This window comes from Phascolarctos cinereus, unplaced genomic scaffold (assembly GCF_003287225.1).
Source record: "Phascolarctos cinereus isolate Bilbo 61053 unplaced genomic scaffold, phaCin_HiC Scaffold_7;HRSCAF=346, whole genome shotgun sequence".
NCBI lineage: Eukaryota > Metazoa > Chordata > Mammalia > Diprotodontia > Phascolarctidae > Phascolarctos > Phascolarctos cinereus.
The window spans coordinates 53,539,464-53,564,019 of NW_027556180.1; the positions used below are offsets into that span (position 1 = coordinate 53,539,464).

Genomic DNA, 24,556 nt, shown 5'->3' on the forward strand with positions numbered 1-24,556 from the left:
AATGGCAATCTATTTCTTCAAGCAGCATTCCATTGCCACCTGTGGCATTCAGGGGGTCTGGAACCACCCCAAATGCCTGGTAGCTTTCACTTCTTTCTTACTGTATTTTCAGGGACCCTTCCCACACTGGCAAGCTGACCAGCCATCTATTTCTCCTCTCTTCACTATGTGGATGACCTCCTTCCCCAGGCACTGGTGCCACTTGGAACATTTTATCAATGGCAGGGATCAAGACCCAGAAGGCATACTTATCAAATCTACAAATGACAAAACTGATAAGGATCATGAATGGGATGGAGAACAGAATGAGGATTCAAAAAGATGTAGAGAAGGTGGAAAGATGAGCCAAAATCAACTAGATAAAATGTATACAGGGATAAACAGAATATCCTGAAATGTGGCATAAAAGTGATCAACTGAATAAATAAAAGTTGGGAAAGACCTGAAACTGATAGCAATTCAAATGAAAAAAGTGGGGTTAGTGGAATCTCGGGCTATGCCCCATTTTGATATATACCTGTGATATTTCACTGACAAAGGTCATGCAGATATCAACTCACCACCCCTTCTTCTAATCCTACTCCATGTCTTCCTAAAAACCTTGCACTGCACTGGATGCCTTCCTCTTTCCTATATAATTTCAGGGATACCAAAATGAGGCACAGTAGTGCAGTAACAAAAGAGGTAGACTTAGAAACAGGAGAATTGAATTCAAATCCTCCCTCCTACACATGCTACTGGTATATCCATAGACCAAACACACAACTTCCATGAGTCTCAGCTTCCTCCTCCGTAAAATGTACAATTATCCCCCTGTATCACCTGCCTCTGAGAAGTGTTGTGAAGATCAAACAAGATAATGTATGAAAAACACTTTGCAAACCTTAACAGTGATCTCTCAATGTCAGCTATTATGATTACTCTTGAATAATCTCTCCTCTCTGGGACTTTGTGACATAACTCTCTGGCTCATCCTCCAACCTCTCTGAGCACTGTACAGCCTCCCCTAAAGAACCATGAGGTTCCCCTGAAGGCTCTGTCCTGAGGTTCCTCTTGCTATAGTCTTTCACTTGGAAAGTGATCAGACGCCACTTTCTCTATCATCTTTCTGCTGAAGGTGCTCAGATCTATACAGCCAGCCCTAGTATCTCTCCTAAGCTATAGGATCAAATCACCAACTGTTCACTGGACATTTCAAGTTCCATGCATTTCAAATGCATTGTGCAAAAACTGAACTAATTTTCTTCCCCCAAAACATACTCCTCTCCTTAACTTCCTTCTTTTTGGCAAGACATGCCACCATCTTTCTAGTTGTACAACTTTGAAATTCTGATGTCACATTCTGGAGTACTCACTCACAAGTCCCATAACCAATTCACTGCAAGTTTTTTTAACCTCCACAACATGTGTCCCATTAGTACTCTTCTCCAGAACCACACAACTCCACTCTAGTTCAAAGCCTCATCCCTTCTCACCTGGACTCTACAGACATTGAGAAGGCTTCCCTGTTTCAAGGCTTTACCCACACCTGTCCATCCTCCACAGACCTGCCAAAGAGAGTTTCCTTAAAAATAGATTTAACTGTGTCATTCTCTGTCCAATAAAATCTAATGCCTACCTACTGCCTCAAGGATCACATATTAACTCAGCTGGGCAAGAAAAGCCCCTTACAACCTGCTTCCAGTCTACCTTTCCAGCCTTATTATCCATTACTTCCCTTCATATTCTTTACATTATCTCATTTGATACCTACAAAAATCCTCACTTAGAAAACTGAGTCTCAAAGAAGTTAACTAACTTGTCTATGGTTCACAAAGCTAGTGTGCAGGATGAGGACTCAAACCAACATTTTGAGACACCAAATCCAATGCTCTTCATCTGTAATGTATCACTGCATAAGAGTATAAGAACAACAATTAAAAGTTACAGACAAGCAGATTTTATCTTTATATAAAGGATGGCCCTTCTAACAATTGTTATTTAATAACAGAGAAAAGTGTTTTACCATACAAAATAGCAGGCTTCCTGTTGGTCTCAGGAAGCATTCAAAGCAGAGGCTGGATCACCAGCTGTCCAGGATGCTATCAGATGAATCTCTGTGTTAGCAAAGAGGCTGGGCTATACTTATTACTTTTAGGTCCCTTTTAACTCTGATTCTAACATAACCTGGGCTAATATAATCAAGAAATTTTTTGCTTATACAACCCCAAAAAGGAAAATTATCTCCTGAAACATGGTAACCCTTTTTGGATACTTCAAAGCCTAATATTAGCCAAAAGGAGAGATCTTGTTTGTTACAAAAAAAAAAAAACCTGTTAGGCCTCATGTCCAAATAACTACCATATTATACTTCAAAACTGCAAGGACCCATGACCATAATGATACAATGTGCTGCTAGGAAAATGCACGCTCCCTCTCTATATCTGTATCTAAACAGTCTTAGAGCATTCTTGTGCCCAGAAAATGTATCACCTAGAGATAAACTTCTCTAAATTTTGCTAGGCTGGTCCTCTAATGACATAAATGCAGACCCCAAGCCTACATGCAAAGCTGTTCTAGTGCAGAAGGAACTGCTGTAGCTTATGACTGTACTAGTACGGCCTTCAAGCACCCAGGGACCCTGGCCATATGACAAAATGCCCTAGAGCAGGGACTGAGGAACTTGTTTTTGTTTTGTTTTCACATTTTTATAGCTATATTTCAACTTAATTGGTTTACTTTGTAATCCTATTTTATTTTAGTCATTTAAAAACATTATTCTAATGATAAATACTGGAGGGGATATGGAAAAACTGATATGCCAATGCTCTGCTGGTGAGACTGCAATCTGATCCAACCATTCTGGAGAACAATTTGGAACTACGCCCAAAGGACTATAAAACTGCATACCCTATGACTTAGTAAAACCACTACTAGGTCTTCATCCCAAGGAGATCAGAAAAAAAAAAAAAAGGAAAAGGACCCATAGGTACAAAAATACTGACAGCAGCTCTTTTCTGTGGTGGCAAAGAACTGAAAAGTGAGGGGATGCCCATCAATTGGGGAAATGACTGAACAAGGTATGGTATATCGCTGTGATGGAATACTAACTGCACTATAAGAAATGACAAGCAGAATGCTTTAGAAAAACCTGGAAAGACTTATATGAACTGATGCAAAGTAAAGTGAGCAGAAACAGGAGGACAATGCACATAATAACAGCAATACTGTACAATGATCAACTGTGAATGACTTAGCTACAATTCAGGAGGACTTTTATGATAAAAAAGGGCAGCTAGGTGGCGTGATAGAGCCACAAGCCCAGAGTCAGGGAGATTTGAGTTCAAATATGGCCTCAGTCACTCACTAGCTGTGTGACTCTGAGCAAGTCAATTAATCCTCTTTGCCTCAGTCTCCTCATCTGTAAAATGAGATGGAGAAGGAAATGGAGGAGCAGCTAGGTGGCGCAGTGGATAGAGCACCGGCCCTGAAGTCAGGAGGACCTGAGTTCAAATCTGACCTCAGATACATAACACTTACTAGCTATGTGACCCTGGGCAAGTCACTTAACCCCACTGCCTAGCAAAAAAAAAAGAAAGAAAGAAAGAAAAAGAAAAGAGAAGGAAATGGCAAACCACTCTAGTATCTTTGCCAAGAGAATCCTAAATGGGGTCACAAAGAATTGGACATGATTGAAACAACTGAACAATAACAATAAAATATGATGAAAAATGATATTCCACCTCAAAGAAGGAACTGATGGAATATAAGTGCAGATTGAAACTGGTTTTTCACTTTACTTTTGGAAGGGTTTTTTGGTCTGTGTTTTCTTTTGCAACATGGCTAATATGGAAATACGTTCTGCATGATTAACATGTGTATAATCTATATTAAACTGCTTGTCTTCTCAAGGAGGAGAGAGGGAAAGAGAATCTGGAATTCAAAGTTTAAAAAAAAGTTTTAAAAACATTTACATGTAATTGAGGGAAAAAAATGAAAGGAAAAAAACATTCTGAAAAATGGTCATTTAGCTTCATCAGTCTGCCAAAAGGGTCCATGACACAAAAAAAATTAAGAATTCCTGAAGAGTTATGGCATTTAATAGAGGAATTATCATTTAAGATTTTAGAGGGTTTTTTAAAAAATATTTTCTCCTAGATGTGGAAAAATTGGAACACCATTACACTGTTGGTGGAGTTGTGAATTGATCCAACCATTTTGGAGAACAATTTGGAACTATGCCTAAAGGACTACAAAAATGTGCATACCCTTTGATCCAGCAATAGCACTTCTAGGCCTATATCCCAAAGAGATCATACAAATGGGAAAAGGACCCACATGTACAAAAATATTCATAGCAGTTCTTTTTGTGGTGGCAAAGAACTGGAAATTGAGAGGATGCCCATCCATTGGGGAATGGCTGAGCAAGTTGTGGTATATGAATGTAATGGAATACTATCATGCTGTAAGAAACGATGAACAGGCTGACTTCAGAAAAACCTGGAAAGACTTATATGGTCTGATGCTCAGTGAAGTGAGCAGAATCAAAAGGACTTTGTACACAATAACAGCCACATTATGCAATGACTAAGATTGTTAAACTGAACCCTTCTCAGCATTACGAGAATCTAAGACATGTCCAGAGGCCTCGGGATGGAAAATGCTGTCCACATCCAAAGAAAGAACTATGGAAGTCGAGTCACTATCACTTATTTTTACCTTCTGTTGAGTTTTGTTTCACCTTTCTGATGGTTCCTCCTATTGGTTTTAATTTTTACTTACAACTTCACTAATGTGAAAATATGTTTAATGGGTATGTAAATGTAAAGCCTATATCAAATTGTGCACTGTCTTGGGGGGGGACGAAGGGGGAGAAAAATTTTCAACTCAAAAGCATATGGCAGTGATTGTTGATAAATCAAAACAAATTAATAAAATTTTAAAAAATAATAAATTTTAGAAAATATATATTTTCTCCTAAGTAGGATTAAAATAAAAAAGATTACAAAAATCATATGAAGCAGAATTACAAAGAAAACAACATTGCAATCAAAATTTTAATTTAATATCCACAAAGGTTGTAACAGTGAGGAAAGGAATATTCTTCCCCAGTTAGTCCATTCTTATCTTTTATACTTACATGTGCATCTGAAGAGCCAGATGAATGCACTGTGTCTGATGATCTTGCCTGTAAACATAAGAAAATAAAGTCAATTTGAAAACAGAGAAAAAAGGTTTTGTACTCTAAACAAGACATGTCATTTCTCTTATCTTGCTGACATGTCTTCAACTAGCAGAACTGAATATAGGCAGAGCCCCCAACATACAAATAAGCTGCATTTTCAATAAGTCACTTGTAGGAAGATTAAAACCTCTACCTGCCCAGTAATTTAAAAATTCAAACATGAATTATATCCTAAATACCTACAGGATACTATGCTAGATACTGAGGATACCAAAAAGAAAAATTAAGTCCCTGACAATTTAGCTTCTAGCTGACACATGCATACAAATAATATACAAATATAATTAGAATGACTAAAGTGTACAAAAGGGAAAACAGACATGAGAGATTAGAGCGAAGAATCTCCTTTATTTAGGTAGAACAAGAAAGCTGTACCTGAATTGTGCTTTGAAGGAAGAAAAGCATTTCAAAATGATGAGGGATGAACTGGACAAATGTATGAAATTTTAAAAGGCAGGATAAGGTGAGGGAAGAGTTTAGATAAGGTAAGTAGTATAAAACAAGACTTGGAAAAGTTAGCATGGCATCAGATCATGGAGGACCCTGAAGGCTAAACTCAAGCATCTGTATGTTATTCCAGTTAATACAGAGCCATTGAAGGTTGTAAAGCAAGGAGATAGAAGGCATAATACGATGAGACTTATGAATTAATATTACCATGACATTAGTGTGTGAATAGATTGTAGAGAGAAAATGTTACTTTTTAATTACTGCAAAAGACCACAATCTGCTATCAGTACTAAACTGCTACAACAAAAACAAAAGCAATTTAATAAACAAAGAAAGAAAAAATCTCAGTACAGAATGATATAAGGGCTCTTCCTCTCTGATAATGGTAAGAGCAAAAACTAAAGAATACTGAACGAACGTTGTAATCAGGATTCGATTTTTTTTCAGTTATCAGACTTGGCAAATCTAAATTTTTTTTTTGCTGATCATTGTGGCGATCTCAGCATAGAAACTCAAGACTGTGAGCACCCACACAACAGATCCTTCCCCAAGTTTCTGCACCCACAAAGTGAGAGTACAATGTTTGCTCTCTCACAACAAGGCTTTTAACTTTTACTTTTGATCCTGAGCCCCCCAGCACAGCTCCGGGCACAGGGAAGGTACTTCAAGTTTTTCATCTGAACTGAGAGCTCATCTAATCTGACCCTCAAAGGCCTTTCTTGTTCTAAAAGTCTATGAACTATTGGCTAATAACTTTAATTAGAACTTTAAATTCCATCCAAAGAATTTATTGCATGTTCTCAAGTTACTGGTATTGACTGTGATTTTAAAAATCCAATGCTCTTATTTGGAAGATATTCAACATTTTACACTTGAACTAAGCAAGAAGAAATGGGCTTAAAAATGAAGGCTTTATATTACAGACGAGGAAATTATGGCACAAAGAAATTAAGTGACTTGCCCAATGTCAAATGGCAAACAGTAAGTCTTTACTTGAATCCAATTCTTTTGACTCCAAAATGTAGTCTGCCTACATACTAGCTCAATGATAAAGAAGAGTTGAATCAATGTAACTGGTAACAAAATGGTATTTAACACTCTTGAAACAAAAGAAAGTAACTTTACAAATAGACTTTAATTTCATCATTGTAGAGTCCTCCAATAAAAGGGAAAACAGATTCAGGGTTGGAGGGTAGGAGCCATCAGAGGCCATCTGATGTAACATACATATCCAAATAAATCTCATACAAGAGGGTCATAAGCCTTCCCTTGAAAAGTCATTTCCTTCCTCTCCCAAAATTTCTCCAATCAAGCAATTTGCAAACTACAGTCAATTCTACCTCACCAATATTTTTCACATTCATGCTCTTTATTTTTCACTGTCCTCACCTTAATTCAGGCCACTATAATTACAACTATTTTAACAGCCTTCTACATTGGTCTTCCTGCCTGCCTCTAATGTCTCCCCATGGTGATCTGCAATTCACACTACTGCCTACTTAACTTTCCTAACACTCGGGTCTTAACCCACTAAAAATTTTAAATTTTTTTTAAATTTTAAAGTAAAAATTTTTTTTAATTTTTTTTTAATTTTGGAGGTCCATAGTTATATCTTTTCTCCCCTCCCCAATACTAATGGTCCCACTTTATCATAACCTTTTTTTCAGAGTTACTTTAAACTTTTTCAGTAGTTACCAACTGTCTTTCATATAAAGAAAGTATAAACTCCTTAGTTTAAAATTTAAAGTTCTCTATAATCTGGCTCGAATCAATCTTCCTTTCCAGTTTTATCACATCTCCCATTATGTACTCTGAATCAAGAGTTCTTAACTTGAGGCTCATGTACCCTTAGGCCCCATATACTTAGATGGGAAAACAATTATGTCTTTATTTACACTAACGTCTAACTGAAATTTAACATTTCCTTCAATGATGAAGTCAGGCAACAAAGAGGCTTCACCAGACTTGTCAAAGGGGTCCAGAACAAAAAAGAACCCTTGCTCTAAGTTTCACAAAATTTGGGATACTATCTCCCATTCTTATCCTCTCTTCTGTTTCAATGCCACTTTTGCTCCTATGAAACTCCATGTGCCTGGAATGAATTATCCTTTGGTAAAATTATTCCCGATTCTCATCAAATCTTCAGAACTTTTCTGGGTCTTTCCTTTGTATGTATTCTATATACTTAAAAAGATGCATGATTTCATCCACATGGGTATTCCCTTGACCAGTACAGACTAGAACCCCTTTGTGACACAATGTTTCAAAATTGTTAGACCTAAAACAAATTCAAGGTATGCAGCCAACCTGGTGATGAAACTTAGCTAGACTGATTAGAGCTAGGAGGTATAGTTGATAGAGTACTGGGCCCGGAATGGAAAAATCTGAGTTAAAATTCCACCTTAGGCATTTGCAAGCTGTGTGAATTTGGGCAAGTGGCACCCACTTCACAGGGCTTTTGTGAGGATCAAATGAGATAATATTTATAAAGACTTAGTAGATAAATGCTTCCTTCCTTTCCTCCTTTCCTGGTATTTAATAAATGTTTGAGGAAGTTAACTAAGAATGTTTACCAAAAAGAATATTGAAAGGTTCGCTTCTTTTCATAGTTTACCTTCAATCAACTTTGTTCTTCCTAAATGTGTGTGTGTGTGTGTCTGTCTGTCTGTCTGTTCCTGGTGTTTTCTACAACTTCCCTCTCTGCTTAACAACCAAGCTTAAAAGGAAAGCTGGCATACAGGTTAGAAAATGTGTAGCTAAAATTAGTCTATGAACTGTCACCTTAAAATAATCAAGCACTAAAACATTCTCAGATGTAACTGACCTTACTAATTATAGCCTAAAATAAAATACCAATAAAGAGAAATGCATAAGAATTTTCAGTAATAACCTAGAGGAAAAGGCATATTTCTCCAGTACAGATAAGAAGTATCACTTGTCTCCCACCTCCAATATTCAAACTGTGGCCAAAGCCTGTCGATTTCACCTTTGCAACACTACTTGAATATGCCCCTTTCTCTTCTCTGACAATGCTACCACTTGAGGGTCGGCCCTCATCACCACACTAACTGAATAAACTCTAATGGCTTCCTATTGCCTCCAGGATCAAATACAAAGTATTCCATTTCGCATTCAAAATCCTTTATGTCTGCCCCTTCTGCCTCTCATGTGTTCTTATACCTCAGTCCTTAACACAGCCTTCCATTCAGCGATACTAGCTGTTCGCGAACAAAACACTTCATCTCTCAACTCCCAATATTTTCTCTGGCTATCCCCCATTCCTGAACACTCCTCCACTCCAAATTACTGACCTCCCTGGCTTCCTTTAAGTCTGAACTAAAAATCACACCTTCTACAGAAAGGCTTCAACTCCTCTTAATTCTAGCGTCTACCCTCTGTTAATTATTTCCCATTCATCCTGTATGTAGCTTGCTTCGTATGTATGTTTGTATGTTATCTCCTCCATTAGATTCTAAGCTCCTTAAGGTCAAGGACTATTTTTTGCCTTTTTTTTTAATCCCCAGTGCTTTAATACAGTGCCTAGCACATAGCAGGCATTTAATAAGTATTTATTACTTGACTAGCACTTGCTCTGATATTTCTCGAAAAAATTCTGAAACAAAGGATTATAATAAAGTGGGACCATGGGGGGGTGGGGGTTTGAATAAGTTAATATAACTATGGAACTCCAAAAATTTTTTTTAAGTAAGAGTTTTTTCTATTCCCACACTGCATTTTCCAGCTGTTTTCCTCAGGAGACATTCTCTAGTTAACCTGAAAAATAAATAAATGCATTCACCCCATCACCAAGATTAGTTCTTTCACATTTTGTTACTACCTTCTTAAAAACTTCCATTTAAAAAACATAAATAATGGAAATTTATGCCTTTATTTTTATTCTTGGTTTTGTGTTTCAATATTTGTATGTGGCTAAGTTTATAATTTTAAAAACTCAAGAAATTCTAAGTTCAGCTTTACAGTTCCACAAATTTCAGGGGCAGCTAGGTGGTGCAACGGATAGAGCACTGGCCCTGAAGTCAGGAGGACCCGAGTTCAAATGCGGCCTCAGATCAAACACTTGACACTAGCTGTGTGACGCTGGGCAAGTCACTTAACCCCAATTGCCTAAAAAAAAAAATACATACACACACACACACACACACACACACACACACACACACACACAATTTCCCAGATTTCAACAGCACTCAAAAAAAAATACTATACTCAAAATGTGTCATGTGAATAACTCAAAAAAATTAGCAAAAATTGGCATGAACTCAGAATCATAACATTTTAAAAGTGAAAGGAAACTTAGGTCATAGATTTACTGCTAGGAAGGACATATGAGGTCATTTAATCAAATCTCTCACTTTATCTTAGGCTTAGTTTGCTTCTTTTTAATTTTCAAAATGTTTCACTGATGATCTACTATTATTTTCATTTCACAACAATAACTCCTACCTCATATCATATTAACAAACCTTCCTTGTAACAAAGAAGTAAATTCAAGCCAAACAAATCAATATATTGGTTATGTCTGAAAATGTATGCCTCTTCCTGCACCCACAGATCTGCCAAGCAGCAGGAAACATACTTTATCATCAAATCTTCTGAAGTCATAATTAGTCACTACCTTGGTCAGTTCTAAAGTCTTCACCATTTTCTTTTACAGTAAGGTCCACCATATAAATTGTTCCAACAATTCCCTATTTTTAAAGAGTAGGAAATTAAGACAGTCAGAAAGGTTGAGTGAGGTGGGGGTAGGGGGTAGTGGCGACAGTGGCAGGTATAATAATAATGGTTAACATTTATACAGCACTTTAAAGGTTTGCAAAACTCTTAAAATATTATGTTGACTTCACAGGTATGTACTATTATTAACTTCATTTTGTAAATGAGGAAAGAGAGGCACAGTGAGATCAGGTTGCCAATGCTCTACCCACTGTCACAGTGAGCTGCCTCTCAGTAGTAAGTGAGAAAGAAAGTAGAGGCCAAAGCAAGAATTTAACTTTTGGTCAAGAAGAAACTGAAGTAACCTACAGATGAACTATGTTAAAATGGTTCTGTTAAGTTTAGATTAATAACAAAAGTGAGAAAATGACTGAAAAGACAGACCCTGGAACTGTACAGACTATCCAACAAAATTAAGAGTTGTAGCTAACAAATTATAGTGCATAGCCACCCTTGCTTGGAGAAGCAAATGAAGGATGATTTCACTGTTCACTAAAAGCAACCAGAAATAGTCTATGAAACACTAGTCATCTTATATTGAAGTCTGCATTCAAGATTAACATAAAAAAAGACCACCATCACTAAAATTTCATCATGTTTACCAAATTCTGGGAAAATATTGCTAAGAACTTCCAAACCAAATCAACACCTGGTTATTTTAATGAAAAAGCACAGAGGAGAATGATGAAAAATATATTTGGAAAATACACCTCAGGATTAAGAAATGAGTAAGGCAGCTTAAAGACTGTAAACAAGGCCTCACACCTATCATTAATACTTTCTTCTTTAAAAAAATAAAATCAAAAAGCATTTACTAAAGACCTTCTATATGTCAGATACTGAGCCAGGTACCATGGTTACAAAGATCAAATGGAAAAGTCTGCCAATGAACTTAAATTATAAGGAGAGGAACACAACAAATACACAGAAAACTAAATATATAAAAGCTTTATGCTTCTGGCTTTATAAAAGCACATGTTATTCCATTTGACCCTTTTAAAGGGGAGGTAATTGCTATTACAGACGAGGAAAGTGATATATCTGAGTCACTGACAAGTGACTTGCCCAGAATCACACAACTAGAAACATCGGGGTTGAGACAAGAAACCAATTATTTCTGATTCTTTATTGAGTAAAACATCAGAGATCATGCTTCATGAAGAGAGCACTAAGAACGAAGGTTTCTTCACTCACCACAAAGGAAATTACCTGAACTCATACAGGTAGAGACTGGAAAACTAAGGTTTCAAACTTCAAAGTCAGCTAGCACTTCCTCCCCAAGGACTGTCTCATACTAGCCAGATGAGCTCCTACAAAGGCCCTGCTAATCACTCAGGCTCTTAGTCAGGAGGTAGCCAGCTTTAAAAAAACTTGATGATGATGATGATGATGATGATGATGATGATGATGAACCTGACAAACATCAACATTTCCACTCACAAAGCAGAGGAAAAAAGGTTTATATATGAAACAATGAATCTTGATTATGTACAATTTACTTCTAAGTATAGCTCAAATCCAACATGGAAGTTAAGACACTACTCCACTTGTTCATGTTCCCCTCTGACCCTCTCCTCCTCCTCCTTTTGTAGTAACCAAAAAGTTTCATTGATGCTCCTTTCACTGTTAGTATCCAAAAAAATAAAAAGTCCTCTTGTAACAAATAAGTATACTCGTGCAAAAACAAATCTGTACATTAGCAGGGTTTGAAAAATTATTTCTCATTCAGTAATTCTAGGCCAGGGATAGGGAACCTGTGGCCTCAAGGCCGCATGTGGCCTTCTAGATACTTGGGTGGGGCCTTTTGACTGAGTCCAAGTTTTACAGAATAAATCCTTTCATTAAGGGGATTTGTTCTGTGAAGCTTGGATTCAGTCAAAGGGCTGCACTTGAGAATCTAGAGGGCCACACATGCCCTTGAGACCACAGGTTCCCCACCCCTGCTCTAGGCCATCACCATTACTACTATTAATAAATGCTCATCATTTGCTAATCATGCTCAATCAGTCAATAAATATTGACTGACTGGTTTATCCCCAACCCTATATAACTTTAACCCCAGCCAAAAACTAAAAGTCCTCTCGTTACAGATTCACAGTGACAACGTCTGAAAACGAGCTTCACATTCTGCACTTCTAATCTATCATCTTTCTGCCAACAGGTTAGAAGTATGTTGTCTTTCAAACAATGTTGAAGTAATTTCATAAGTTGTTTTCTTGGTTCTGCTTACTTTTCTCTGCATTAATTCATGTAAGTCTTCCCAAGTTTCTCTGAACCTGTACCTTTTGTCATTTCTTATGGCCCAATAATATTTCTTTACATTAATATGAAATTACAACTGAGTAACATCCAATGTTTCGAATGAAGACAATCTCAAAAAGAGCTGGAAGGCACTAGACGTAGCAAACACCAAACAAAGTTCATAGAAAATTAAACCGACCATCCATGAAGTCATATCAGTCAAAATCAACCCCAGATTATAATAAAAAAAAAAGATGATTTTTTTAAAAAGCTCTAGCCTAACATATTTACAAACTATGGATCCTGAAAAAGTGGAAACAAAGGGAATACTGACTTATCATTTCTTAGGAGTTTAACAAAACAACTTAAGAAAAACAAGTCACCAATATGAGGGCAAAAGAATTCAAAAAATCACCTCAGCTAGCAAGTGGGGCGGCAGTATATAAAAAGACAAAATTTAGAGCACATACAAATATGAAGAATATTGCTGGAAGATTACAGTTTTTGCCTCTCCAAACAAAAAGTAGCAAAGAAAAAAATAAGCCATTAAAAAAACTTGTCATAAGAATCAAATAAACTAGAACTATCAAGTATTTACCAATAAAACTGAGGACAAAAAAATTGATGCAAAATGGGTCAGATTTACTCCAAGTTTCTATAGCTAACTACTCTTCACCAATCTTCATTAGAGACAGTAACTATCACATTTGAATCTGACACCTCAGTCACTGATATATTATGCTGATACCTGGAAATAATACTTAGGATGAATTTGGGAAGAGCAGCTGGACCAGAACAAGGCCACAGAAGAAAATCTTGCAGTTGGCAACATAACTATGAACACAGTGAAGGATCAATTCTCAAGGTCTCCAAGGGACCAGAAACCAAATATACAATAGGAAAAAAGTAGAAAGTATAGTTAACCAAAAAAAAAAGGACAATGTCAGCAACTATGCATTGTACCGCTGATTTCTCATTAGTACTTCAATGCACCTGTGTGTAAGAATGAATTAAAAAACCATGGTACAGTCTTCTAAGAAGTAGGTTGGCTGCTAAGGAAAGCTTCTCCTATAAACAAATAATCTGTCATCTGTTAATGCAGGAGGTTTCTACAACAAGCAGATTACAAACTGCAGGACTTTAGTCCTGTCTTTCCTGTAGGACTAGTCCACAATCTCTCCTAAAACCACCAGAGGTGATCCACCCAATATGCTGATAATGGCTGTAATAGAAAATGGGGCAGAAGATGCTAAGAATCACATGGTTTTTTAGACTACCAATAAACTTTGAGCACTGGGACTCTGAACATGAGCTCCTTGTCCAATGAGCACATATACTTCTAGAGGAGCTGAATCATATCAATCTTGACATTCTTGCCATAAAAATAACCAGAAGAAAGAAGGAAGCTGCAGCTAAATACATGGATGTATTCCTTGGAGATGCCAAAAAAAAAAAAAAGGAATTGTCAGAGAAGGTTTGAAAAGTACACCCAGAGGCAGCAAAAAGCATTGTTTCATAGGACCACTGTTACTAATAAGCATTTGTAAAAATGCCACTATAAAAATAATTTCAGTTTATGGACATTATTGCAAACCAAGTAGAAAAATTCTACAAAGAATGTTAGATAAAACTTTCTAAATCAGATCAACACATACAGTGATACTTGTGACTTCAATGCCAAAGTGGGAAAAGGTGAAGACAGGGGAAAAAAACTATGGGAGAACATGATTCAAAAAGGAAAGCTGCCAATTCTCTTTTTTCAAAGCAAGTATTCCTATTGTAGAAGCTGGAGACTTCTGAATAATGCACCAAAAGGATTTAGAGGTTTCATCTACACTGGGAAAAAGAATCATAGAGAGAGACCATAACTCCTCTTCAGGATGGGTGAGACCATGATAAATGATGATGGTCTGAAAAAGACAAAGCTGCTTATGTCTCTCTTAAAAAAAAAAATTTGCTACATTTTAAGTTCTGAACTATCTTCCTCCTGCCCTTCCCATCCTGCACTAGTGAAGGCCACCATCTGACACAGACATATATGTGTAAAACCTTACTATACATCTATTTATCAGCTCTTTCTCTGGAGATGGATAACTTAAGTCACTGACAGTTTATTCTTTGAACAATATTACTATTATCATATACAATGTTCTCTTGACTCTGCTCATTTTATTCTTCCTTATTAATGTAGAAGCTGCTAAATCTTGTGTTATCCTGACTGTAGCTCCAGAATATTCAAATCGTTTCTTTCTAGTTGCTTGCGGTCTTTTCTCCTTGACCTGGAGGTTTCAAAACTTAGCTATCACCTTGGGATCTCTTTCAAGTCATGTTCAGTGGATTTTTTCTATTTCTATTTTACCCTCTAATTCAAAGGTTCCCAAACTTATTTGGCCTAATGACCCCTTTTCAAAAAAAAAATCACCTAGCGCCTCCCTGGAAATCTGCTTTCTTTAATCCTTTAGCTGTTTTTTTTAATTTGCATCATTTCAAAAAAAATATAATTTTTAAATGACATTTTAAATTTAATAACTGTACATTGGGGTGTGTTTCTGTCATTAAAATTTTGATGACACACATGTAGCCATATAGTCTCATATTGTAAACAAGTCATTACACACACACATATTCCTGCCAATGCACGCTGGACTGTCCTACAAAATGTGACAAGTTTGCCTGCCAACACTTGCTTGTTAAGACCTTGTTAAGACTTGACCATGGAACAGTTATAGCTTGCATTCTGTGTGTTTATTTGGTTATTCCTTTTTTTTTTTTTGGCTAGGCGATGGGGTTAAGTGACTTGCCCAGGGTCACACAGCTAGTAAGTGTTATGTGTCTGAGGTCGGATTTGAACTCAGGTCCTCCTGAATTCAGGGCCAGTGCTCTATCCACTGCGTCACCTAGATGCCCCTGTGTGTTTATTTGGAAAATAAGGTAATCACTATGACTTTAACTCTGTTACACAGCAGATGAAACATGTACAAAGAGTTTTTCAAAATTTTATCTTCTCTTTTTTCCTTATGCCTCCACTGCTCCCTTATTTTTATTCAACACCCCCTAACTACACCAGAGGCTACTACTTCCCCACCCCCAATCGTTCCAATGCCCCAGGGGGCAGTATCATCCACTTTGGGAACCTCAGCTAGCCTAGTTCTAAAACTTCAGGGCAATTTTCCTTAATAATTTATTTTAAGTATAGTGTCTAGACTCTTTTTTTATCATAATTTTCAGGCAGTGCAACAATTCTTATACTGGCTCTCCTCAATCTGTCTTCCAGGTCAGCTGTTTTTTTCTAATGAGATGTTTTACTGATTTTGTTTCCTAATTTCTTGGTGTCTTATGAAGTCATTAGCTCCCCCTTGCACAATTCTAATTAATAAGGAGTTATTTCTTCCCTAAATTTTTGGATCTCTTTTTCCAACTGGCTGCCTTTCTTTTCATAATTTTCTTGCTCTTGCTGTTTTCCCTAAGTTTTTCTCAACCTCTCTTATTTGATTTTTTAAAGTCCTTTTTAAGCTCTTCCAAGAACTCTTTTTGGACTTGTGACCACTTCATATTTTTCTTTAAAGTACAAGTAGCTGCTTCGACTTCACAGTCATCTTCTGAGTTTGAACTCATCTTCTATATCGCCACAGTAGCCTACTATCTATGTTTCTTTCATGTTTGCTTACTCATTTTTTTTAATAGCTTGTTCCTTGGCTTTTTTCTTTATGTTAGAGTTGGGCTCTAGTCTCAAAGTATGGAGGATAACATCTCAAGTGTCAGGTTTTTCCTGTTGTTGTTTTCTGAACTCCTTAAGGCCTGACCTTAGGTACCCTCCTCTCTCTACCCTGAGCTGAAACCAGGGCCCTGGCATTGCTGTCACTGGATTGTGGCTGCAAGCTTCAGCTTACCCCTCTGTTCTGCAATCAAAACCAGGAACTCTACTCTTCTGGGAGTGACCATAACTAGCAAGGTCCCCTGCCCCTCTTCAAACACACAGCATGTGATCTCTCCTTGCCCACTGCCAAAGCCTGTGACCTCATCTGGTCGGCTCGCCCGGGTCTGAAACTAGTGCCAACAGAGGGCCCCCTAATCTTTCCCTAATCAACCGTCTGACCCCCACACTACCCATGGGGAGAAAGTTCTTGAAGCCAAGACTGCTGGTAACAAAGCTGCCCACAGGGCTTGTGGTTTGTTAATTCAATGGTATCTGTACTTCAATGAGGCCAGACCACCACCCCAGAAGGTCAGGTCTTTCCTAATGTTTTACTTCCAAATTGTCTTAGGCTAGACAACTGCTTTACCCTAACTTAATTACTTCTGCCACTCTAAAGTTTCTCTTTAAGGCACTATTTGTGGGGGACTCTGGGAGCACCAGGTAATTTCCTGCTTTATTCCACCATATTCCCAGAATCCTCTCAGATGCTTAGCTTTTATCTGGTTTCCATTTTCTCAGCCAAAAAGAGAAGAGAATCAGGGCAAACAGAGTTGATACTCAAAATACGTATGGAGACAGTAAGAGACGATTTAGATCTTGGTTTCCTGACTCAGGATCTATGAACCTAATGTTTCAATATTTTGATTAGAGTATGTCAGTACCATTGGTTTCCTTTGTAATCTTATGTATTTCATTTTACACATTTAAAAATATTATTCTGATTATGTTCCAAGATGAAAGGGGAAGTTTCAGAGAAACCATCGAGACCAGACCTACACAACTTCACAGTGGGTAGGGGCCAAAATTAAAATAGCCTAAACTTCTTCAGCCTCAGATAGGTTAGACTAGAGACAGGCGATGGTTGGTGAGCATGGGAGAAGGCACAGTGGCAATCCTACATTTTTCACATGCAGCCCCAAATCCTTTGGCGGGCCTCATATGTTGTGCAGGTCTGGTCCAGACCTTTACGAACCAATACAGAATAGAGTGAACAGAACCAGGAGAAAAATTTATGCAAGAACATTTGCAAAGACAAAATTTTCAAAGACTTAACAATGCTGATCTACACAATGATTCCAGATCATGATTCCAGGGAACTAAAACACATGCTACCAACCTCTGAGGATAGAGAAAGTTAGGGAAGGGGAACAAGCATTAATTATGTGCCTACTAAGTGCTGGATACTACACTAAGAACTCGGGATACAAAGAAATGTAAAAGACAGTCACTGCTCTGAAAGAACTGACATTCTAATGGAGAGACAAGATGTAAACAACTATGCACAGGATAAATTGGAAATAAACAGAGAGAAGGCATTAAAATTAAGAGGAATCAAGAAAGGCTTTCTGTAGAATGCAGGGTTTTAGCTAAGACTTGAAGACAAGGAAGCCTGGAGATGGAGATAAATGAGGAAGAGCATTTAAAGCTAGTGAAAATGCCCCCGATTATCACATGACTTTCTGATTAGATGGAATGCCTTATGTGAGGAACAAACAGCCTGGGGTGGAAACCAGTGTCACTGGATTAAAGTGCATATGGGGGAGTTTAAGGTATAAGAAGACTGGAAAGGTAGGGAAGGGTCAGATTATGAAGGGCTTTAAAAGCCAAACAGAAGGTTTTATATTTGATCTTGGAAACTGTTTTATTAAGTTTAATGACTTTTACTGAGAAGGGAGGGGGAAGATCATTTTGACTGGCTGAGTGGAGGACAGAATGGAGTGTGTGGAGGCTTGTGGCAGAAAGACCAACCAGGAAATTATTGGAATAGTTGAAGTATCAAGTAAAAAAAGGGGACGGTGAATGGGAGTGTAAAAGGCTGATGTTAAATATATGAATATGAGTATTTTCTCCAGAGATCACAACCTATCCACATTTTCTCATCCTGTTTTTTGTCCATATTCTTTCACATGTCCTCGACAGAGGTTACTGAAGAACCTCCTCTAGGCCCTTTTATATTTTAAGGATATCTAGAAGGACATGGACCATCCACCTGTTATACTATGCTGACACCACATGACCCAAATTCTCTTTTTTTGTTCATCTTCTCCAATATATGCCCTAGGCAACTAAGTGGCACAGTCAGTGGAGCACTGAATCTGTAGTCAGGAAAACCTGAGTTTGAATCCTGCTTCACAATCCCTAGCTATGTCACTTAACTCCTCTGTGCCCCCAGTTTTCTCTGTGATAATAGCACTTCTCTCCCGGGGTTGCAGGATTGTTTTAAGGAACAAATGAGTTAACATATGTGAAGTGCTTTGCATCCCTTAGAGTGCTATGTAAATACTAGCTGTAATTATTATTATTATAAGATGTAATTAAAAATGTGGGTTGCTAGATGGCATAGTCAATAAAACACCAGACCTGAAGTCTGGAAGACTCATCTTCTGAGTTCAAATCTGGCCTCAGACACTTACTATCTGTGTGACCCTGGACAAGTCACTTCATCCTGTTTGCCTCCATTTTCTCATCTGTAAAATGAGCTGGAGAAGAAAATGGCAAACCATTCTAGTACCTTTGCCGAGAAAACCCCAAATGGTGTCACAAGGAGTAGGACACAACTGAAAACGACTGGACAATAATTAGAAATATGTCGGAGCATACTCGTGCCCAATGTATTTCTCCACACTGCTCTTTGGGTTACTCACTACTTTCTTGTATCTATATGAAATTCTTATCAGAATGTTTTATAGGCATCAAAGGAATTCTTCACAAAAACACATAAGGGTAATATCAGTTTCTGGGGAACTAATTTCTACTGCAGACCACACACTCAAGAGTCATACAACTGATTGAAAAATACAGAATACTTTGGATACAGACGCTGCTCCCTCCAGCAAGACCCCATCCTCTATATTAAGGCCATAACAGATTTCATTGTAATTGAGAGCATCTAGAGGTCTGTTTATGATCCTCTATCAATATCAAGCAAGGCATAAAACAGAGTATATGTACCAAAGATATTTGTCAATATCATGTAGAATGTCTTGCATAGAATTGAGAGAGAAAAAGGATTTCCGATAGAAGATGAGGTCCTTTACAAATTCCTGTTTTGCAGATGACATTGTGCTGGTTGCACAAAAATCTATTTGGGGTCTCTCCATTAAGATACACGACCACTTAAAAGAGATCAGCCTACCTCACAGACTACCACAATGCTATTACCAATAGACATCTGAGGATGAATTTTCCAGTAACCAAAAAAACCCTCCCCAGCTCTCTCCTTGCTCTATGACATATCCTCTTCCTTACCCTTGATACAAACCCCTCAGCTACTCTCACATTCTTACATCCCTTTCCAACTCAATCTTCCTTGTATCCTACCGACAAGGCCTACTTCCTTTGGATCCCTTTAATAAGCCCTTCTGTTTTCTCCCAGGCCACCCCCCTCCATAAGCATATTTCCATTAGCTCTCCACCTTTTCCACAGGTAATCTTTCCATCTTCATTCCTCCCACAATATCCTATAATTCTTTCCTCCCATTACCACCTCCTACAAGAGTAGGCAGTAGCTTTGTTTTCTTCTAGGTATCCCCAGGACCTAAGCACTACAGCTGGAATGAGGTGGTTGTTGTTACGACATGTAATAAATGTTTAGATCAACTGTTCATAAATGTCACTTCCTGACCATTATTCCAACATTATCACATGACCACTCTCTTCTGATTAGATGGACATCATTTTATACCATCATCCTCATGCTCATCACCAACCTCTAATCCCACAGAGAGACTTTCAGTGTAACTTCCCTTCAGCTTTGATACTACTGACCACCTGAACACTCACTCCTCTATGTTTTTGTGACACTGTTCTTTCTTGGTCCTTCTCTTCCCCATCTGACTACTCTGTCTCAGGCTCTTTTGCATGCATGTCATGCCCACTAATGTGGGATATACCAAGGCTGACTTGTAACTCCCTCCTCTCTTTCCTTTTATACCCAGTTGGTGATTTTCATCATCTCCTATAGGTTCAATCCAGCCCTGGTCTTTCTCCTGAGCTCCAGTTCCACATCACCAACAGCTTATTGGACATTTTAACCTTGATATTCCATAGACACCTCAATCATAACATGTTCAAAACAGAACTCACTATATTTCCTCAAAAACCTACCCTCTTCCAAACTTCCATATTACTGCCAATGTCACCACCATTCTTTCCTTATGCACGTTCACAAGTTCATTTAGTCAATAACCTTTTATTAAGACCCTACTATATGCCAGATACTATGCTAAGCACTAGGGATACAAATTCGAAAAAGATAGTCCCTATCTTCAAAGGAGCTTACACTCCAATAAAGGAAGACTTCACACAAAAGAAAGCTGAATAGGGGTGGGAGTGAGAGTGGGAGGGGTGTGCCCAACTCAGGAGCACAGTGGAGAAGCCAAAAAAAGTCCAAAAGGAGTGCAGCCTAAATGTCTGAGATTATCATCCTTGACTCATCACTCATCCCAGTTATCCGAGCAGTAACTCCTTATTTCCTGTTGGATCAAACATACTTAACTTCTCAGGCATTCAAAGCTCTTCACATCCATCCTGGTCCCTTCCTACCTTTCCACAGTCTGCTTTCACACTACTCCCCTCTTCATATACTCAACTTGTTGCTCTACGCACATGACGTTCCATATTACCCAACTCTGTGTCTTTGCACTGGCTTTTCCAAAGTCTAGAAAAGTTCCCGCTCCTCAGGTCCGTTCCCTTGGAAGCCCTGGTTTCCTTTAAGAGTCAGCTCAAGATATATTGCTTACCTTCTCAATTGGGGGAGAGGTTAGAGAGAGAATTTAGAACTCAATTTTTAAAAATGAATGTTTAAAAAAATTTAACGTAATTGGGAAACATTTAATGAAATAAATAAAACTATATATATTTATATATCTATATCTATATTTTTTTAAGGACTCAGCTCAAGTACCACCTTGTACATGAGATTTCCTGGTCTACCTGCCCAGTTGCTAGTGGCTTCCCTTCAAGGTTACTTTGTATTTTGTAGGTATCTTCTATATATGTATGCATAAATATATATGTGTGCGTGTGTGTGTGTGTGTGTGTACATACATACAAATGTATATGTACATACAAATGTTACGTGTGTGTGCAGTATGCATACATACACACATGTTGTTTTCCCTATTAAAATGTAAACTTCTTATATGATTGACAATTCCAGAAGTCTGATTATGAACCATGCTGCCCACCTTTTGATAGAGAGGTGACAAACCAGAGCAGAATGAGATATCCATTTTTAGATTCAATGTGCTATATTTCTTTATGACGAGACAGCTTTTATTTTTACTAAGGGGGGAGGGAGTGAGCTTGAGAAGTGACCACAATACTGAAAAAGAAAAGAAAAAAGATCAATGAATGAACATAGTAGTTTCAACATTGCCCTTGTCTTGTGGCCCCTTCTGAACTTTCTTCTATGTTCAATTTGTTATAATACAAAAAAAGGTGTGCATGGTAAAAAAAAACTACATAAAAAGAGCACAGTTCTTTTCTTTATATATTTAAATGTTCACATTTGTTGATATGTATTAAATTTATAATAAAAATAATAATTTTCAAGTACTGTAAGCTCACTACAGGCAGATATTTTCATTTTTGTCTTTGTATCCCCCCGACACTTCATAAGTCTGATTGCCTGAACCTCAATGTCTTCAACTTCAATGATTTCTATCTCCCCTCTACTTCAGTTACTCAAAATCTGAACTTTCCCAATCACTCATAAAACTGCTCCTCCTCCAAGATCCCAAATTCTAAAACTTCCCTCTGACTAAAAATTTTTTATGTTGTACCTCTCTCATTCCTTCTAACTGAACAGGTGCTTGTCCATCTTCCTGACCTGACTTTTCTCTACTCTCCCACTCCTTCCACAGAAGTTTCTGGCTTCATTTGCCTCCCTCCTTAGCTTGGACCAGATGCTTAGTCAGTTTAACATGGCTCTATAGAGTACCCTAAAATCCTAAATTCCCTTTACCTTCACCTGCTTGATAAAGTCTACTGACCTGACCCCTCTCTTTGTTTTTCAAGCATTACTGAAAAAGGTAATAAAACCATGTTCACTTAATCTACTATAAATCAAGCTATCTATCCTCAGTTGGAGCCTTTCTAGCTCAGCTCTCTGTTCACCTTTTGTTGACTGCCTATGGCATTCATTCAACTTAGCAGCTCCTCCAAAATTTTTCCATTCTCTCCAAGTCCAAGACCAAATCCACCTCATACCTTTATCTTAGCAATGACATCCTCTCCCAAGACCAAGTATATTCCCTAGACCTACTTTCCTATCTATTCTTTTCTGAAAGTCTAAACTTTGTGGACCCCCTTCTTGGAATGTTTTCAAAAGCATATTTAACTTATGCATTTTATTTATGCATATGATTACTCCAAAAAATTCACTGAAATAAAGATTAATTTTTTTCTCATGGACCCCTTGAAGTCTATCCAAGGACCTGAGGTCAGGTGCCACTGGTAACACAGCCAGTATGTGTCAAAGTGACACTTGAAGCCAAATTTTCCTGGCCCCTAGGCCAGTTCTTTTTTCAAGTGTTGCTCCATACCTAGCCCACGCTGACTTCTTCTTGACCTCTTGGCCTCTATTCAGTTCCAAATCCTGTTGATTCTACACATAACATCTTTCCTATCAGTTCCCTCTCTTGTATCCCACCCTCGTATACTAGACCCCACTAAACTCACTTGGATATTTCAACAGTCTTCTAACACTCTTCCCACCATCACCCATGTCTCTTACAAACTATCCTTTACACTGCTGCCATATTAATCTTCCTTATGAACAGATCTGAACACGTCACTCCTTTGCTCAAAATCTTTCAATGGTTCCCTATTACCTACTAAGGAAGATGCCTGGAATTTGAGTCCTTCTACAATCTGATGCCTCTAACTTTTCAGCCTCATCTCATACTATTTCCCTCCTCTCATGCTACACACTAATCAAACTTAAAAACTCCTGACTTTTGTATGCAGTAAACATTTACCAATTTCCTTACCTTTTCTCACACTACCCCTATCTCAGAAATACCTTCCCCCACCCACATTCACCTTCTTAAATTTTATCATTTCCTCAAGGTCCACCTCATAAGGGTGGCAAATTATGTTTCCTTTCTCCCATTTTACACAGCACACTCTTCTTAACTTTTATTATATTCTATTCTGCCCTTGAATTTTGTGTATGTATGCATACATGTACATGTATACATATATCAGCATGATATGTTTGTATTTGTTATAACTCCCTTGCTAGAATATAAATTCATTAGGGAAAGGGCCTTGTCTTAATTGGCTTAATACGTCCCTGGAGGATCCAACAGTGCTTTTGAACACAATGATTCAACTCAACAATTTATTAAGGACTTGCTGTGCAAAGCACCAAATGTTTAGTTATGATACTTCCCAAATGGAATCTACAATCCACAAGAAGGATGGCAACAGTTAAATAAAACACAAGTAATTGCTTTATGAACAAATGAATGCAACATTAATAAAGGTAACAATCTGTGGCACTAATTTGTTTTCATTTGTCCTAACACCACAAACAATATTTTTCCAAAATGGCTGTTCTTCTGGTGTATTATCTTACACACACTAACCTATGAGCCCTCTCCCTCATTTTCTAACACATGTTATAGAGAAGAGAAAGTCGAATACTTTCTAGAAGAAGCAATAGGAAAAAAAAAAAGAAGCAGCAATAGGAACAAAGACCTGTAGTCAGTCTAAGAATAACAAGACCAGTTAGAAGACATAATCCAGTCTTCAACAAAAGCATAGGCTCTATACCAGTGGTAAAAGCTCTAATACTGGAACAGCAGACAATACAACTTGAACTCAAAGCAGCAGCATCAGAGGAGCCTGAAGTATCCTGGAGCTGTCAAACATGTTATATGGTTAAGAATGTCCATTACTACAGAGAATGTCGCGACTAAAAAGCTTAGTTGTTTCTCCTAAAAAATTCTGTTATCAATATCTTCAAGCAAAAGGAAACACTG

General features: G+C 37.7%; 1 protein-coding gene across 4 annotated transcripts in view; it reads right to left on the reverse strand.

Moving 5' to 3' along the window:
* The window catches only part of U2SURP (U2 snRNP associated SURP domain containing), a 103,630-nt gene that overhangs the window by 74,917 nt on the left and 4,157 nt on the right, over nt 1-24,556 (reverse strand). For all 4 annotated transcript variants that reach the window (XM_020970904.2, XM_020970905.2, XM_020970901.2 and 1 more), the window contains exon 2: nt 5,120-5,167. In XM_020970904.2, the coding sequence (XP_020826563.2) occupies nt 5,120-5,167 (48 nt within the window). The remainder of the gene's footprint in view (nt 1-5,119; nt 5,168-24,556) is intronic.